Below are 19,346 nucleotides of genomic sequence, written 5' to 3'. Positions count from 1 at the left end.
AACCACAGTGCCTTCCTCAGCTCCCGGCCTGGCCCTGTGGCTGAGTCAATGGCCCTCAGCTGAACACCTTTCTCGGCCAAGGTGTTCCAGAGTTGGGTTTCCTTCTTCCAGGTCATGACGTAGAACTTGGCGTTGGATTGGTAACTGAAAATAAAAAGGTTTGGTGGGTTGAGGTTGCAAAGGCTGAGGCTGATGGGTTGATGAGATTGCAAAGGCTTATGGGTTGATTAGATTGCAAAGGCTTATGGGTTGATGAGGTTGCAAAGGCTTATTTGTTGATGAGGTTGCAAAGGCTTATTTGTTGATGAGGTTGCAAAGGCTTATTTGTTGATGAGGTTGCAAAGGCTTATGGGTTGATGAGGTTGCAAAGGCTTATGGGTTGATGAGGTTGCAAAGGCTTATTGTTGATGAGGTTGCAAAGGCTTATTGGTTGATGAGGTTGCAAAGGCTTATTGGTTGAATATATAAAGAGGCGATACGCTGTTAGTATTATGACTATTACAATGGGTGTGGGATAATAGCTAGTAAGGCGTATGGATGGAAATAAATAATATGAATAATAATAATAATAATAATAATAATAATAATGAAAAGTAGGAGGAGAGAAGTAGTAGTTATTGATATAGAAGAAAAAGAACAAGGGAAGAAGAAAAAGTAGAAAGCAAAAGAAGAAAATTAGGAAGAAAAAGACGAAGAGGAGGAAGAAAAAGGAGAAAAAGGAGATGACGAGGAGAAAGGAGAAGGAAGAAAATGGATAAAACGAGGAGGAAGAAGAAAGAAGAGAAATACGAGGAAGACAAAGAAAAAGAAAAAATTAAGAAGGACCCAGATGATGACTGTCGTATGATAATGGAAAATGCAAATTACAAAATACAATACAAATTACAGTAACGCAATTTACCTAAAAACAATTCCGACATAGTCATCGTCCGAATGATCTGTGACGAAGAGAGTCCCTTCGTAGTCGACATTTCCCAGGTTATGATGACCTGTGAAGAGGAGAGCAGGTCATCAAGAGGCAGGTCATCAAGAGGCAGGTCATCAAGAGGCAGGTCATCAAGAGGCAGGTCATCAAGAGGCAGGTCATCAAGACACATTAATAAAACTCAAGATTATATTTTCCCGGGATAGTTCCAAGTCTTCTTTCGTTTCTTGTTTAATTTTTGCATTTTGACTTGACTTGTTTGTGTGGTGATCTTTTTTATATGTTTGATTATGTCCTTGTGTTATCGGTCTTTGTTGTTCTTGCGTTGTTTGCGTCTGGGTGTGTTGTGTCTTTAACTTGTTTATCTACGTCTTCGTCTTGTTTGCGTTGCTTAATTGTCTGTCTTTGACCTCATTTAACTGTGTTTGTCTTTTGTCTTCCTCTAACTAGTTTGACTCCCCCCTTTATTTAATTAACCTGTCCATAACTTCCATCTTTCTATAACCTGCCCTCTTTTTTCTTCGTTAAATTGCCTATGTCTCTGACCTAATTTAACCTATCTTTGTCATCCATCTCCCTCTAACTTGCCCTCTGTGTGCTTCGTTAAACTATGTTTCTTCATACTTCCTTTTCCGCCTACACCTCCATCCACATTTAACGAAGCCTGTACATACCAACAGCTAAAACGGGGTCGGTGCTTTTAGTCTGCTGTACTTCCGTTCCGTTATCGTAGACGAGCCATTCGGGAAGGAAGATGTAGTGGTCGTGATCCAGAGACACCGTTTGCAGGGACCTAGGGGAATGAATACATGTTAAAAGAAGCAGTTCGATTAGTGTTAGTTAGAAGCAGGTTGGGGAGCCTGATATGCCTTTTTTGTGGTTTTCTCTCTTTTTCCTTTAAAAAAAGAGGTCTGGGATGAAAGAGTCTTGTCAAGTCTTATTTCAAGACACGAACGACTACGTTCCAATTATCTGCCGCGTCAACAGCTAATGTTATTAACGAACGGTTTCCAATCAAGTGCAAGTTATCAATTTTTGTGTTTACATATACCAAGATAAAAAAAAGGTTTTGTGTATTCTTTTTAGGCGTGTCAAGACTTTTCCCTTTTCTGAAGACTATGGAAATGCACGTCTTGGTGCTAATTTTCCCTACTTCTTATGATTAAGTAATCGTATTACTATACGAATTACAAACCAGCATATCAAACGTCACAGTAACGCACTACTGCAGAAGTGTTTTCAGGATAATGACGATGCATCTATGTCCAGTTGCAATCATCAAACCCAATGCCTCATAATCGCTCACCTAAAATCAGTCTTGTGCACAGTAGGATTCCTGAAGCAGTTATCGCTAGCGTCCTCCACCCCATCGCCATCGAAGTCCCTCCTGCAGGCGTCTCCGCGGCCGTCGGCGTTGTAGGAATCATCACTCTGGTCGGCGTTGGGAATAAGCGGACAGTTGTCACGGTCGTCCTCCACGCCGTCGTTGTCACTGTCCTTGTCACAGGCGTCACCGACACCGTCGCCGTCTACGTCTACCTGGTCACTGTTGGCGTGAACAGGGCAGTTGTCCGCGCTGTCCTGTACGCCGTCGCTGGAAGGAGAGGAAGAGACAACCAGCTGTAAAAAAATGGTTACTGTATCCTTTTGTGGGAGGGGGAAAAAAGTCCTCGTTATTGTATCCTTTTTGGGGGAGGGGGAAAAATTTCTTCGTTGTTCACATAGCCAGTATAACTTGTATAATGTGGTCTTACTATACTGAAGCCATGAGACAAATCATATGCAAGTTACTATATAGTTCAAACTAATTTAAGATCTATTTTCAGACATTCAAAAACGGATAGTGTTCATTTTACCTCGTCAACTCTATGAAAAAGAAGATAAACAAATAAAATAAACCGACCTTTTATATCTAAACCGATACACAAACTACAAGAGAGTTAAAAGCTTTTGCGTGTTGCGAGATATTTGTGCGTTAATTATCTAAAAAAAAAACAAAAAAACATGTAGACGAAAAAAAATTACAAAACGCATTACCGATCTGAGTCATTATCATAGTCACACGCATCTCCTGCTGCGTCCCCGTCCTTATTCTCCTGCCAGGGGTTGGCGTCCTCGAGGCAGTTGTCGCATACATCGCCTACACCGTCGCCGTCAGTGTCGTTCTGGTGGGCGTTGGGGATGAAAGGGCAGTTGTCCATTTCGTTGAGGATCCCTGGGCAGAGGGAACAGGCAATGAATCCCAGGTTTGGTTTGGTTTGTTTCTCATCTCTCTCTCTCTCTCGTTCTCTAACTTTCTGTCTGGCTGGCCTCTTCTCTTCCTTTCCCTTATCCACTAACTCTTTCACTCTTACCCAGTTACTCGTTTTCAATCTCACCCACCAACTCACTATATTCCATTCATTTTTATGCTCCCTCTCCTCACCTTTCCTTTTCCCCTCCCCTCTCCCTTCTCCTCTTCCTCACTCACGGACAAACCAAAAACAAACAACAAACCACCCACGCCACCCCACCGTCATCATCTATATCCTCATCGCAGTCATCGCCAACAGAGTCCCCGTCTGTGTCCCTCTGCTCGGGGTTTGGGAGGTAGGGGCAGTTATCACACACGTCGCCTCTTCTGTCTAAGTCCGCGTCCTCTTGCAAAGGGTTAGGGACCAGAGGACAGTTATCCTTTTGGTGGGAGGGGAAAATAAAGGAGATAAAGCTTCCGTTATTGTATGCTTTTGCTGTCGGAGGTAAGGAGAAACGAGAGAATGATAAAAGAAAGGGGTTGAGAAGAAAGAAAAAATAAGAGTCTCCTTTTTCTGTGGGAGGAAAAGAAAGAGAAAGAAAGAGAGAGGGAAAGTTATTGTGATTAGATTTCGGACGTGGAAAAGTAATCGGTTGTAGGTATTTTTGTTTGTGGGAGGGCAAAAAGTCTTCGTTATTGTATCCTTTTTTGTGGTAGGGGGAAAAAAGTCTCCGCTACTGTGTTCTTTTTTGAGGGAGGGGAAAAAAGGTTTGCGCAAGTCAATGGAAAGATTCATTTTGAAATGATTCTTTTATTGTATTTTTTGGGAGATGTAAACTCCTTATTGCATAATCTTTGGGGGAAAAGAATTGCATGAAGATTTGCGTGTGAAAAGTCATGTGGAAGATGTTTTGGCAATGTATTGATTGAAAGTAAAAAAAAGTAAACAAATAAGAATAATAAGAAGAAGAATGAATGAATAAATAAATAAATAAATAAACGAAGAAACAAACGAATGAACAAATAAATAAATATATGCATGAATAAAATAAATAAATAAATAAAATAAATAATTGCAAGTTGTAATGCCTTCTGATGCATCGGGTGCCATAACCAGAACCTACATACCTCGACGGTGTCAAAGCCATCGCCGTCAGCGTCGTCGTCACAGGCATCCCCTACTGCGTCGCCGTCGGTATCCTCCTGGCCGGAGTTTGGCACTGTGAGGCAGTTGTCTCGGCGGCAGTGAGGGTCAGAGCAGCCGAGGTCACTGTCCGGATAGCCGTCGAGGTCAGAGTCGAGGCCGCACTCCGCGCCGTCTCCCGCTGAACCAACACCACACTGGAATATGTAGAATGAGCTGAGGAAAGGTCAGGTACACCGAGGCTATAATAAGCATATATATTAAGAGAAGAGGAGGAGGAAGAAGACGAAGAGGAGGAAGAGGAGGAAGGAGGAAGAGGAAGAAGAGGAATGAGACTAGAATAACAAAAGACCGTATAATTCTCTTCAGAAAATATGTATCAAATCAATTCTCTCCTTGAAAGCAAATGGAAGATCTGTTCTTAATATAAACACACCTCGAATAACCACCACGACCATACCCAGACGTCTTACTAAGTGTCACCCACCTTACACAGTACTCCGTCCCCCTCACGACCAGGGGGGCAAGGGCCGCAGGAGTAGAAGGGGGATTCGAGCGCTGGGTTACAGGAAACTCCCGGGAAGCAAGGCTCTTGGTCACATGCATCTGGTAGGAGCGTGGGTGACCAGTGTCAGATGTGTTAGGAACGAACGTGTTAAACCGTTGAATTTGATGGATTAGATAATTTTTGAAAATAACTTGGGAAGTTTATTAGGTTTCATTTTGTGTCCCATTAATGTGCTTTTATTTTATAATTTATTTAACGTTTTTTTCTGAATGAGATATGGTCTCATAATTGCATCGAAACGGAATCTGTAGCCTTTAGTTTTACTAAATGATATGGCTCTAATGCCATATTTCAATGTGATTCTTGGATTTTGGAGGGCCAGTTCTATATCTACAAAAACAAACGGAATGTTGATTTACCTGTTCTTAGCATGCTTCTGTCCGCTTCCTCAAATGTATAGACATCTGGACATGCATCGATTGGTACGAAACACGGGGATTGGGATCTACCCCTTCTATCCCGCACACATTGTTTTTCTAAGTATGTAAAGTTCGTATTCCAAACATAGTCTGTAGGACACTGGTAATGGATCTTTATCATCCGAGCCGGATCTTTGAAGCAGAGGAAGAACCGACGCACGTCAAACGGATCGGCGAAGTAGCCCTCTATCGTGCACTCGTACTTCCCCGAGCAAGGATCTTCGCACTGTTGGGTTTTCTGGCTGAAGTACATGTTGTTGGTACACATGAAGAACCGCTGTACCCAGCCGTATCGGAGCTGGATGCAGGAGAAGTAATCCGAGCAGCTTTTCGGAATGGCAAAGAAGCCCGCCTGAGTGCATGATAGTGGGCTGTCCCTGTTCCGACACAGGCCAAGGCCTTCGTCAAAGATCATGTTATCCTTGCACCTGTAACCCACGGGCCTCGACCCGGCTTTCTCGCAGGAGAAAAACCTCTGGGGGTCGTAAAAGTCTTGGCGTAGGTCGTTTGCCTTCTCGCAGGTGCACTCGCGAGGTAACCCTGGGTAGCACACGGCGCCTCCGAACTGCTTCCTCCTATCGCAGAATGCCCCGCTAGTACACCGGCGGATGAAAGCCTGCCCTTTGACGCACAGGACCAAGTTCTTGCAGTCGGCACACTGGAAACTGTCGGGTCTGGATGCGCACAGATGAGAGTGCCTGGGGCTTGCAACAGGCGGGCTCCTGCCTCGGCGCGAGTGACACTAACAAAGTTCGTGTAAAAGTAAAACGTAAGAAAAGTACAAGTATTAGTCAGGGAGAAATGGTGTCAATTCAACATAAATGATTAAGCATGGAACGAAAAGAAGAGCTATCTCGACTGAAAAATTCTGATACAGACGAGAACATACAACATATTCCTAGGCGAATATTGCAAAATAACTTGACGAAACTCACCCGACCATCGCTACTACAAGTCCTGGCAGTGGCGTTGTACACAAAGCCCCGGCAGTAATCCCTGGTCACGACGTAGCTGCCGTTGCTGTCAGAGGTGCAATCATAAAACCGCCCACATTCATTGAGGTCAGGAAACCTTCCCTCTTCTGGACACTCGAGTCTGCGGAGGTCGTTGCTTTTACCCAAATTTTATTTTAGTTTATAATTTAGTTGATACACAAGACACACACACACACACAAAGACACACAGACACACACACACACACACAGACACACACACACACACACAGACACACACACACACACACAGACACACACACACACACACAGACAACACACACACACAGACACACACACACACACACACAGACACACACACACACACACACACACACACAGACACACACACAACACACACACACACACACACACACACACACACACACACACACACACACACACACACCTTACATTTATACGTACAGAGCTTATAACAGAACCTCTCAACTTAATTAGATCCAATACTGATCGCCCTTATGTAAGAAACTAACTTAAGGCAAACTGTAAACACATTGGTGGAGAAACTCACCATAAAAACAAACACTTTCCAAGCCACGCAAAGCCATGCGAACGTGACGCCGTTGCGGAGTGAGCCTACGCGTGGCGACGCCGTTGCGGAGTGAGCCTACGCGTGGCGACGCCGTTGCGGAGTGAGCCTACGCGTGGCGACGCCGTTGCGGAGTGAGCCTACGCGTGGCGACGCCGTTGCGGAGTGAGCCTACGCGTGGCGACGCCGTTGCGGAGTGAGCCTACGCGTGGCGACGCCGTTGCGGAGTGAGCCTACGCGTGGCGACGCCGTTGCGGAGTTGAGCCTACGCGTGGCGACGCCGTTGCGTGAGTGAGCCTACGCGTGGCGACGCCGTTGCGGAGTGAGCCTACGCGTGGCGACGCCGTTGCGGAGTGAGCCTACGCGTGGCGACGCCGTTGCGAGTGAGCTACGCGTGTACCGTGTCTGTGAGTGTGGCTACGTGTACGTGTTGTGTGTGTACTAGTACGTGTCTTGTGACATGTGTGGTGTACATATACGTGTACATGTGTGTGTACATATACGTGTACATGTGTGTGTACATATACGTGTACATGTGTGTGTACATACGTGTACATGTGTGTGTACATATACGTGTACATGTGTGAGTACATATACGTGTACTTGTGTGTGTACATGTGTGTACATATATGTGTATTTGTGTGTGTACATATATGTGTATTTGTGTGTGTACATATATGTGTATTTGTGTGTGTACATATATGTGTATTTGTGTGTGCACATATATGTGTATTTGTGTGTACATGTGGGTGTACATATGTGTGTTTGTGTGTGTGTGTGTGGGTGTGTGTGTGTACGTTGGTGTGTGGTGTAAATGATTCCCACGCACAGAGCCTCGTCCACACCAGGCAGATAACCTCCTTTCTAGAGTCGTGTTTTCTCATCTATGCCATATTTCCCAAGGTATTGTTTGTGGATCGGAATATTCGCATTTTCGCCCTTGATTCACGTCATGATTTTTAAAATTCCTATTTATATTCATGTACTTTATGTCTAAACTTATTTATCATCATTGCCATTTTGATTTTTATAAACATCTGGATGCCCTTCCTACCGCCAACCGTCCACCCGGGAGCCGAGACGATAGTGCGTTGCATCTGTTAAACGTGACTTGTCATTAACTGTAAGCTTGTCATGTTACTTACCTACTAGTTGCTATGACAACGGCGATCCCTACGGCCATCTGTAATAAAAACAAATGTTATCTGACACTTTTAGATTTCTGTTTTTTAATACTAGCGATGCCAGTTTCCCGAAAGTAAATGATATAATAATGAGAAAAGAGCTGAACAAAACCTCTTCAGTCGACACACAATATATTTTCCCTCTAAGCTGGCATTATTTTACAACAATTATTTTCTTCTACGGATAATGTCGGTTATCATCACCAGGGTTACCACTATTACCGCAGATTATACAAGTGCGATGCTAGAATCATGCTTTCGGCACTGATTGGAGTTAGTAATCAATGATTACCTGTATATCATGATGGGAAAATTTGCAAATGGTTAATGGATGTGCTAGACAACAAAGGTCATACACTATGGTAAAGTATTGTGGCGAAAAGGGTGAAGATGAGCTAGCGATTAGGATAAGATGTCTAATATTTCAAAGGTTGAAGAGCGCTGAAGGACAGAATGGTTGTGAAAAGGGTACAGAGGGGGAGCCTATGGAATACAATGGGGATTTGTAAAAGGAGAAGGGCTTAAAGGCATAGGGCGATCAGATCAAAATGGAGAGAATGTATCAGAGGAAGGGAGAGTACGAGGAAAACTGCAAAAGAGCCATTATGAAACAATCAAAAGGGTAATACGGGTAGAAATGGTAGTTGTAGAAGTAGAATAATCTAGAGAATGTGATAAGGGAACAGGGGCAGGTGATGAAGTATTGGGGAGAATGTCAGGAGGGGAGGGATCCGGAGGGCATTGTTGTGACACAAGGTAGTCACATGAGCATCCAGGTGAGAGCGGTAAGGATAATGGGGAAGGAAGAGAGAATATTGATGCACATGGAGAGAGTATTTTTTTTTTTTTTTTTTTTTTTTGGGGGGGGGGGGTCGGGAGAGTGAGGAAGAGGGAACTTGAGGATGAATATCGGCAAACATTTTTAAGGTAGAGTGAATAGGAATAGGAGGATTGGAGGGTGGATGAGGGAATGGAGCATTTTCTTGGGTCGTTTAGGAAGTTTTGGAGGTCTTCAAGAGTTTCTGGGGACTTGGGTGGGGAGGCCTAAGAAACAAAGAAGAGGGAATAGATGTCCAAGGAGCAGAGAGAGGTGGGTGAGGAGAGGATGTGATAGAAAATGGGGTGGAATTTTTAGATTACCTGGTGCAACAGGTAGAGTCAGGAGGAGGGGTAGGGCCCGGGAGGGAAAAGGAATTTGACTGGGGACGAGAGGAAGTAGAGATAGGATGGTTTGGGAGAGAAGGAAGAGATACTGGGGGAGATGCAGAGAATTCTTAAGAAAATGGGAGAGGAGAAGAGCAAAGTACAGTTTTGGGATAGGTAGAAAGAGGAAAACCTCTTCGGCGTATGTGTGTACACACACATGCATATGTACATATGTACTGGCATTATATAGAGTGAGGCCTAATTTGAATCTGAGACCTGCTATCTCAGATTCGAGCTTGTAGGCAGGGCAGCTCCGATAAATGCATTATGGGCGCCACCACAACTGGCTGAAGTGAATGAATGGGCAGGGCAATTTGAATAGTCTTGACCAGGTTGGGCAAATAGAGGGCAGCAGGCGGTCGTGCGAAAGTGTCTGGTTGGGTGGCAAAAAATACCAATATTTCTGACATTGACGGGGAAGAGGTCGATATAGTCAGACAGGGCAGGAGACTCCAATATAAACTTCATGGGGTAGGTCATGTCTACGGAAGGTAATCTTGGCAATATTGGTGTAGGACTTCTGTTGGCCTCTGGGAGGAATAGTATAGCACTGGAATGTCACTGCATCATAGTCGACGAGGCATGTGAACAAGTCGTTTTCACAGTCTGACCAGTCCTTGTAGAGAAGACAATCAGTCGGGCAGACGGAAACAGTTCTGGTACAAGTATTAAGGGAGGAGAAGCTGGACAGGAACAGGTTTGCTACTGAAGTCAGTCATGGTAGATAGTTTCCTGTGAAAGGAAATTTGTCAAAGTATGAAGCTGTAGGGGGAATCACGAAGAATCAATCCCACTTGGCTGGACCAAAAAGGGTACTCAAAAGGTTTGCTTAAGTGGAAGCAAGGCTGGAGGAAAATGGGGTGGTATGGAGAGAGGTAGTACTGTTGTGAGGAGGATAAGGTTGAAGCGTTGTAATATGGGGTATAGGGGTAGATAATGAAGAAAACTGTGCAGTAGAAGATGGAGTGGAGGATGCTGAGAGAGAGAGATAGAGAGATAGAGAGAGAGAGAGAGAGAGAGAGAGAGAGAGAGAGAGAGAGATAGAGAGAGATAGAGAGATGACCCGAGTGGATGATTCGGAATGGAGTTGACAGCAAACATCAAGGAGGGACTACTAGTATCAGTGGTTGGATCCGTGGCCAAGGGAGAGAGAGGGGTGTGGAAACCAATGAAATAAATTTTAGACAGGCTAGTTGATAAAGGGGCGGGCCTTAATGCCTCTTGTTGGCCATGGTGAGCCTGAAATAAATGGGGAGAAGGTCTACCCCTCAGGGGGTAAGGGCTAGACAATTAACCAAGGGAATACCGTGGCCAGGGCTCCCGGAGGCCGTTCATGACTGACACAAAGCCAGCCTTTCATCCTTTCAGCACGGCTCTCATATCTTACGAAGGGGACAAGAAGGGGATGACGAAAAGAAGCAAGAGGAAAAGGGGAGAAGAAAAGACCATGCAAAATTAGTTGAGGCGTGATCCCCAGTCTATGTCTCCTAAGCCTCCTCCCCCCCCACGACAACAGCGAACAAGGGATTACGGAGGATAGATTTGCAAAATTAAACTCAAGCGTAGACGTTGTTATGCATAATGAGTAAGTTACAGCCATCTTAATCCGAAGTCTAGGCTCCATTATCGCATTCGCACATGCGGTAATGGTGGTAATGTTGGTCACCAACTATACATGCTACCATTACCCCATATGGTATCTGAACATGGTAACATACATACATACAGATATGTCTGTATAGATATAAATATATAAATATATGTATATATGTATATATATATATGTATATATATGCATATGTGTATATGTGTATATATGTATATATGTGCACATGTATATATGTAAACATATGAATGTATCTATATGTATGTATCTCTGGTTTGTATGTATATGCGATATATATATATATATATATATATATATATATATATATATATATATATATATATATATATATATATATAATGTCTGTGTATATGTATGTCTACACACACACACACAGACACACACACACACACACACACACACACAGACACACACACACACAGACACACACACACACACAGACACACACACACACACAGACACACACACACACACAGACACAGACAGAGACACAGACACACACACACAGACACAGACACACACACACACACTTAAACAATATCAATTAGCGCCTATATTCATGAGATACACTAAGCATTTATATAACAATATTTGTACGTAACCAGGTCTGCTCAGCTCAAAGCATAATCTACGCGGGCTGGATTTCTGTAATATACACAATGAAAACCGGTCTATGATAACGTCAGCGGAAAAGGGGATACCAATTAACCATGTTAACTGATGGTAATGGTTACGTCAGACTGTGTTCATGCGTTTGCTTTTACCGCCGTGATAAAATCATGAACATTATGGGACAATTAAACCATGGATCCATGTTGAAAGCATGACAGAAGTATCTCTATCGTGTATACTTTAGAGCGATTTGCTAAAATCAAGCACGAACTGCAAACATTTAGAACCGTTAATGGACAGACTGTTATAGTTGTAAACATATATGCATATATGTATGTATACACAAACACGGACACACACACACACACATGCGCGCGTATATGTATACGTATATTATACATATATAAATACATATATAATATATACATATACGTATAGATTTATGTATATATTTATGAATATGTATATATATGTACATACATGTGTACACACACACACACACACGCACATGTACATACATGCACACACACGCACGCGCGCGCACACACACACACACACACACACACACACACACACACACACACATGCACATGTACATATATACATGCACATGTACATATATACATACACATACATATATACATGCACATGTACATATATACATACACATGTACATATATACATACACATGTACATATATACATACACATGTACATATATACATACACATGTACATATATACATACACATGTACATATATACATACACATGTACATATATACATACACATGTACATATATACATACACATGTACATATATACATACACATGTACATATATACATACACATACATATATACATACACATACATATATACATACACATACATATATACATACACATACATATATACATACACATACATATATACATACACACACATATATACATACACACACATATATACATACACACATACATATATAAGTATATATTATATATACACATGTATGTCTATGTATGTGCATATATATATATATATATATATATATATATATATATATATATATATATATATATATATATATATATATATATATATGCATGTATGTGTGAGTATGTCTGTATATGTATGTATAGGACTATGTATATATGAATGAGTATGGCTAATTCATTACAACACAAACGCACTCGCCAGATCCTATCGGCCGTATTATTAAACGTCCCCGCGGGGCGGTTCTCCCCAAGAACCAGCTTCCCCCGCACTTTTCCGTATTATTAAAGCTCTGCGGGTGTTGGAACAAATGCGGGGCAGCTGGGAGCATCTCGCACCAATCCCCGCAAAATGATATAGAATATACTCACTTGAATGCGAGCATTATATCCAAATTATTTTTGAATGCTATTTAAAATATAGCATACGGCTGGCTCTTATTTCTGTATGATGCATGACATGAAAAGAAATGTGTATATATATAGTTATTATTTTTTTAAAGACTAATGTTACGCCATTTCGGGAGTTCTGTACCGCCTGAAAGCTTCCTCATATTTTTGCGATGTTTTATTACAGATTTCAGAAATGCACGAAATTGCATTTACTTACTAATAGTATTTGTTTTATTAATTTAAACTTTCATCTATAACACAAGTTTCGATATATTCACGTTAACGGACCGTCCCTCAAGGTGGTGGGGGTAGGGTAAAAATGGGGGGGGGGGGTGAAGCAGGGTAAATTTCTGAAATACTAATGAAAACAAAACTATCGTTATCAATATGCTTCAAATTTGTATATTTTGTTCATTTTAGCATTCCACATCTTTTGGTATGAAATTTCTGGAAATCCCTTAAAGGGGAGAGATGCCCCACTCAATAAAAAATTCTTCCCTCACATACGTCTCTTGCGTACAGCTTCTGGCCCACAGTATTGCATACTTGCAATGAATAAAATCTCAACATCAACATCAATAAAGTACAAAAAGATTTACCTTATTTTCTTCTTTTTTTTGTTTTTTTGACAAATTTGGGACAAATAAAAAAAAATTGCTCTGTGCATTTTGATAAACTTTTAACTAATGCCAACAAAATTTAAACCAAAAAAGATCAGATTTTTTTTTCAGTTAATTTCCTTCAAGCAGTTTATCTCCTAATTACCAGAGAAACTACATTAATTTCTCTTTCAAATGATGCTTGTTGCATGAATATATGAAAAAGAAAAAAGAAAAGAAAAGAAAAGAAAAAGAAAAAGAAAAAAAAAATCTACATTTTGGAGGGGCGATTTTTTTTCTACTTGGGAAAAAAAAAATCGCCCCTCCAAAATGTAATTTTTTTTTTTTTTTTTTTTTTTTTTAACATGGCCCAATCCAAAAACATGGTTATTGTAAGTATCAGACCATTTATATTACTGTTTTCATACATGTACAAGTCTTAGTAAGTTGCATGTTTTTATGGAAGTAATATCCAATGTGTAGTGTACAAACAAACTGCACACATGAGTACTGATTTGTGTGTAAAAGTGTGTACAGTGTTGAAAAAATGATCTATGTTAAATGAAAAAAGATACAGAAAGTTTTTGGACGAAGAAGCCATATTATATATATATTATAATATATATATATAATATATAATATTAATATATATAATATATAAAACATGGATACATGTATTGTGTACATAGTGGTACATCTTTAGTAAATGTGTTTTTGGTAACAAATACAGCTTTTGAAAGGGTGACTGCTTTAAAAAAAACGCACAGAGTAACCAGAAACGGTTTGTATTTCCCGATAAGAAGGGTTTTAGGGGAATTGGAAAAAAACGGTTTAGAAAGGTTCATTTTTTGAAAAGGTCTTTACCCCCCGGTTTTCTTTTTTTGATGTAATGACACAAACCGTTATTTATAACCCATAAAAACGATTTTATAGAGGTTTTTGACTTTTTTATGCAAGCCCGTAGTTTTTGAATTTTTTTCAGCTTTATATATTTTTTTAAAGAGCAAAATATACTATAATGCTTTTTCTTTTTATTTGGGCTCCAAGCCCAAAAAAAAACGCATTTTTTTTTTTTTTTTTTTTTGCTGGGGTAAAAGTTTCCTGGGTGGCGCAACATGAAAAACTCTCGGAAGGCCCCCCGTGCGGCGCGGGGACTACGGGTTCATCTAAACCCCCTTTATTAAATCATATGTACCACATTTAAAATGAAAACAAACATGAAAAATCGTTTGTTATTTATTTTTTCCCTCACAAGACCTTCACATTGGGAGGAACTTGTTATTGCAAAACACTTTCATCCTCCCTTGACGTATTTCAGTAGCAAATGTCAAAATATAACGATATATTTAAGCTCCAGAAGGGGATAAACACGACGCCACACAAGAGCGTCTTGGGTTCACGAATCCCGCTCACTGCCGAGTTTTTCTTCGCAAAGGTTTATATTCGCGTGGGCAGTTATACATTCGTATATGAGCGTGAAAATGGGTATAACTCATTTTCGACAACCCCCCCCCCCAGCTACCCCAACCCAACTGAGGGACGGTTCACAACAATCGTTAGATAGGAGTGCATTTATGTAAATATATCGATGCTTGTGTTATAGATGAAAGTTTAAATTAACGAAACCTTTAATAAACGCATGACTTCATATGTGTAGGCCTATGTATATAAATAGACATAAAAGTTTATACAATACGCAGTTCTATTTGTGTGTGTGTGTGTGTGGGGGGGGGTGCATGTGAGTGGCGTGCGGGTGGGTGGGTGGCTGGGTGGCGTGCGGGTGGGTGGGTGGGTGGGGTGGCGTGGGTGGCGTGCGGGTGGGTGGGTGGGTGGGTGGCTGGGTGGCGTGCGGGTGGGTGGGTGGGTGGGTGGGTGGGTGGGTGGGTGGCTGGGTGGCGTGCGGGTGGGTGGCTGGTGTGTGTTTCGGGGAGAACTAAAGTTTATCAACATCCGCCGGCGGTGAAATTTTGGCATCTATCAAATCTTCTATGAAGTATAAAATCAGCATCATTCAATCAGATTATGGATAGATAGATAAAAAAGACAAAGTTGTCACGCGTCTGGAAATAAGAAATATGCAATCTTGGCTGATTTATGAATAAGGAAATCTAATATTTGCTCATGTTAGTAACCCTGAACTTTCACGTACGATCAAAGATTTTGAGAGCGATTGTGAATTTGACAGTTGTAAATGACAGTTGACATTCCAATAATCGGGTCTGACACGATCCCCCCCCCCAAAAAAAAAGAAAAAAAAAAAAGACTATAAACTCAGCTGTTAATCGTAATAAAGCCAGCATTAGGCGTACCAACTACGGCGTGGGGCATGCATCCGGCGTACCAACAGTCCCCAGGGAAGGGGCTTGCCCGGGCAGTTTAATAATACGGTTTAAGAGTGCGGGGCTCCCAGCACCCTTCCCTGGGGACTGAATTGCAGGGCCCGCACCAGCGTTTTAATAATACGTTCGAAAGTCTCCAACTCTACGTCGCAAAATTTATTCAGCAAACTAAGTTGCCGTGGCTGGGCGTGCCCACTGGGGAGGGTTGGGAGGAGGAGGGGGTAGTGGCCTCTAAAACTTACTGGGGAAACCTAGTCTTGACTTCGCTTTTCATGGCATGACAGACCTGAAACTCGGGAGCACAGAGTGGTCTCCGCAATCTTTTTCCTTCATTTGTGGTATTACCGTTCATGTCTGCAGAGCGTTTATTGTACGAACGACTACAATTTTTAGCCCTCTTTAAAAGTATCTTTAGTTTACCCATTAGATTAACCAAAGTAACCACTCCGCATGCCTTTTTTTTATACTGTAATCCTGGTTGTCATACAGGGAAAGTTTTCTGAACAATCTTTAGACATTATTGTTTTTATGATACTACAAGTATGTTTTGTCTATCTGACGGACGCATTGTGTAACCCTACCCCATTGCCAACTGAATCGCGGCCCCCATGCATGTAGGCTCTCCAGCAAAGACAAATGCATTCTCACTACGTATATTCAGACAAAATAGGGCTTAGACTAGTTCATTACTTGCCAATACACCGCCGAGTTTTGTGTAGAAGCTCTTGCCTGCCAAAAAAAAAAAAAAAAAAAAAATGCGTGGTGGAATTTATTATATATATATTTTTATATTCATTTATATTTTTTTCCCCCGAGAGCAGAAGGTTGCGGCAATCGCTTGGCATCATGCCATGTTTACAATACTATTAATATCATCGCTATTGTTGGTGTTCGCGGAAGAAATCTACTGTACCTGACAAAATCAAATTCATATATTCTTTTCTACTCAATTACCTTCGTCACTTGCATTTCCTAATACACTTTGCAGAGTGTAACGCAAATAACACTCACTTCTATTCGAGTACATATACATTAGTCAATCTTTCAAATAATAGTGACAATCATTACAATTTCAAAAAAACTACTTACTATCAGCGTGAAGATATTCCACCTCTCCATCATGGGAAGAAAATGTGTAGGCCCAGAATTAGCAATTTTCCATCCCTACAAAGGACGGAACGTACAGTATAAGAGCCAAGAAGGCGAAAAGGAACGGTGTATTCTTAGGAGAGAGGGAGCTCCTTTGCCCACTGGAGAAACGAGAGAAAGGAAGGGAAGAGACTAGTGGCGTTAGTGCAGCCATCTACCGGTGAGACAGTTTCAGGGGGTGCTAAGGTATTTTATTATTTTGTATATAGCTTTTATACATGTATAATACACGTCTTACTCGGTGACTTGCAACTCGTATCGTGATTACTTATTTTTCGGTTAGTCTCTCAGTCTACCAATCACTGACGCAGATAATGTGTGGGGCCCCAGACACCACTTTCAGGCAAGAAAAGCATATTCACTTGTGTTCGGATACAAGATCCGAAACAGGCATTGGGAACTCTGTCTGTCTGACTGCCACCCCCTTCTCTCTCTCTCTCTCTCTCTCTCTCTCTCTCTCTCTCTCTCTCTCTCTCTCTCTCTCTCTCTCTCTCTCTCTCTCTCTCTCTCTCTCTCTCTCTCTCTCTCTCTCTCTCTCTTCCCCTTACACAGACACATATATATGTTTGTAACTATGTGGGTGCTTTTGTGCTTGTGTACGTTTGTAGGTATCTACATCTGGGTATGTGTATGTATGTATGTATGTACGTATGTACGTGTTTGTTTGCATTTGTGTAAGTATTTATGTACGTGTGTCTTTTTGTATTTGTGTGCGTGTTTGATTGTATATATGTGTATGTATGTGTTTTATGTTGGAGTGTGTGAAGATTGAGAGAGAGATGAGAAGAGAAGAGAAAAGTTAAGAGAAACGGAGAGAAGAGAAGAGAAAGAAAAAGAAATAAAGAGGCGGTCAGTGTTTCCATTACCTATTTCGAATCTTGCATCCTTAACACATGCCATTATGTGATCCAGATTCGAAACAAGCGGTTCAAATATAATTCATCGAGTGATGGACGGACACTGTACGATAAAATGTTATAATACGTTTTTAATATTGCTCATAGTCTGTTGATGTGGACTATGCCTCTCAGTCTCGCAAGTAAACGGTAATATAATTTTATTCTGCTCGTTTACCTTTTCTATGCAGCTCTATATTGCAATATGCATATCTCAACATAAAGACATTTCGAAAACGGAAGAAAACGTATCCCCACTAGCGGCGCCATCTATTGGCAAAATGTTCACCCGCTTTCCTGTCCTGTATATTATCCTAAGTGAAAGGATATATCCCCCACCCCCCAAAAAACAACAATCTTTATGGGCTTCGATATCAGTACAGTTTATAAAAAGCACAGCGTGTATGTATGTACGTTCGCACGTGTGTATGTATATATGTATGTATTTTATTGTGTATGTATGTATTATATATATATATATGTATATATATATATATATATATATATATATATATATATATATATATATATATATATATATATATATAAAGGCAGTCCAAACAGAGAAGAAAAGAAAGTTATTTAATGATTAGAGACAACAACAACAAAAAAGTGAAAATGAAATACCCTTTAACACAAACAAAGGAAGTTGATAAAATATATCATAGCTGCAAGATAGCAAACACACCCGCCCCCCATACAAAAAAAAAAAAAAAATCATTAATGAAAAATGTAGGAAAGAGAAGGAAAAAGAGAAAAGTGTGCTTAAAAAGGTATTAATGGTACAGAATAACTCCATTATGCAAAGGGTGTAACCGGTGCATGTCTATTAAATCAACAGAATTACGTGAGCGAGGACGAGCGAGAGAGAGAGAGAGAGAGAGAGAGAGAGAGAGAGAGAGAGAGAAAGAGAAAGAGAAAGAGAAAGAGAAAGAGGAAGACAGAGACAGAGACAAAACCACAGAGCCAGAGAAAAAAAAAAGAGACGAAAAAAGAGAAGAGAGAGAGAAAGAGAGAGAGAGAGAGAAGAAACCACCATTTACATAAAGGAGACAAAAACTTCCCCCCGCCTTTGGACTCTTGGCATACAACGGCAGCAGGATGAAGGGGTGGCCGGGAATACAAAGAGAGTGTCTTAGTCGAAGGGACAATAGGCTGACCGAGCCGAGGGATGGAACCTCTCATTGTCGATGTAGACAGACTATAGATGTGTGTAGTGTGTGCGTCTACAGTGCCCCTTGTCTCTTGTATTTTTCTTCTTTATTCAGGTTTTCCGAGTTTCCCTTGAGGGCGAATGCCTGTAGACTGGCGCAAACTGCACTGCAAGAACCTTGTACATCAAATTGATTGACGCAAATGCAATCTTTTTCACATATGAGCTTTATTCACATATTCCTTGTAGATTCTCTGTCCGTCTGTCCTTTTGTGAGTTCATTTGATGTCTGCTTAAGTCAGCTGTCAGCAGAGGTCTGCTCTGAACACCTAACTTCAAAGACAGGGGAAATATTTTGGGATT

General features: G+C 41.2%; 1 protein-coding gene across 1 annotated transcript; it reads right to left on the bottom strand.

Moving 5' to 3' along the window:
* Positions 1-3: 3 nt before the first annotated feature.
* Positions 4-17,071, bottom strand: LOC119582499 (cartilage oligomeric matrix protein-like; the record flags this gene model as incomplete). Its single annotated transcript, XM_037930788.1, is given in 12 exon segments — positions 4-144; positions 902-989; positions 1,600-1,718; positions 2,232-2,519; positions 2,963-3,140; positions 3,439-3,598; positions 4,287-4,499; positions 4,790-4,908; positions 5,230-6,031; positions 6,225-6,384; positions 7,977-8,014; positions 16,875-17,071. Coding segments are annotated over 12 exon segments (2,339 nt in total), but the record flags the coding sequence as incomplete, so codon positions are not given.
* Between the last annotated feature and the right edge of the window lie 2,275 nt (positions 17,072-19,346).

The sequence above is a fragment of the Penaeus monodon genome, chromosome 16 (assembly GCF_015228065.2).
Source record: "Penaeus monodon isolate SGIC_2016 chromosome 16, NSTDA_Pmon_1, whole genome shotgun sequence".
Taxonomy (NCBI): Eukaryota; Metazoa; Arthropoda; class Malacostraca; order Decapoda; family Penaeidae; genus Penaeus; species Penaeus monodon.
This window is presented reverse-complemented; position numbering and strand designations above follow the sequence as displayed.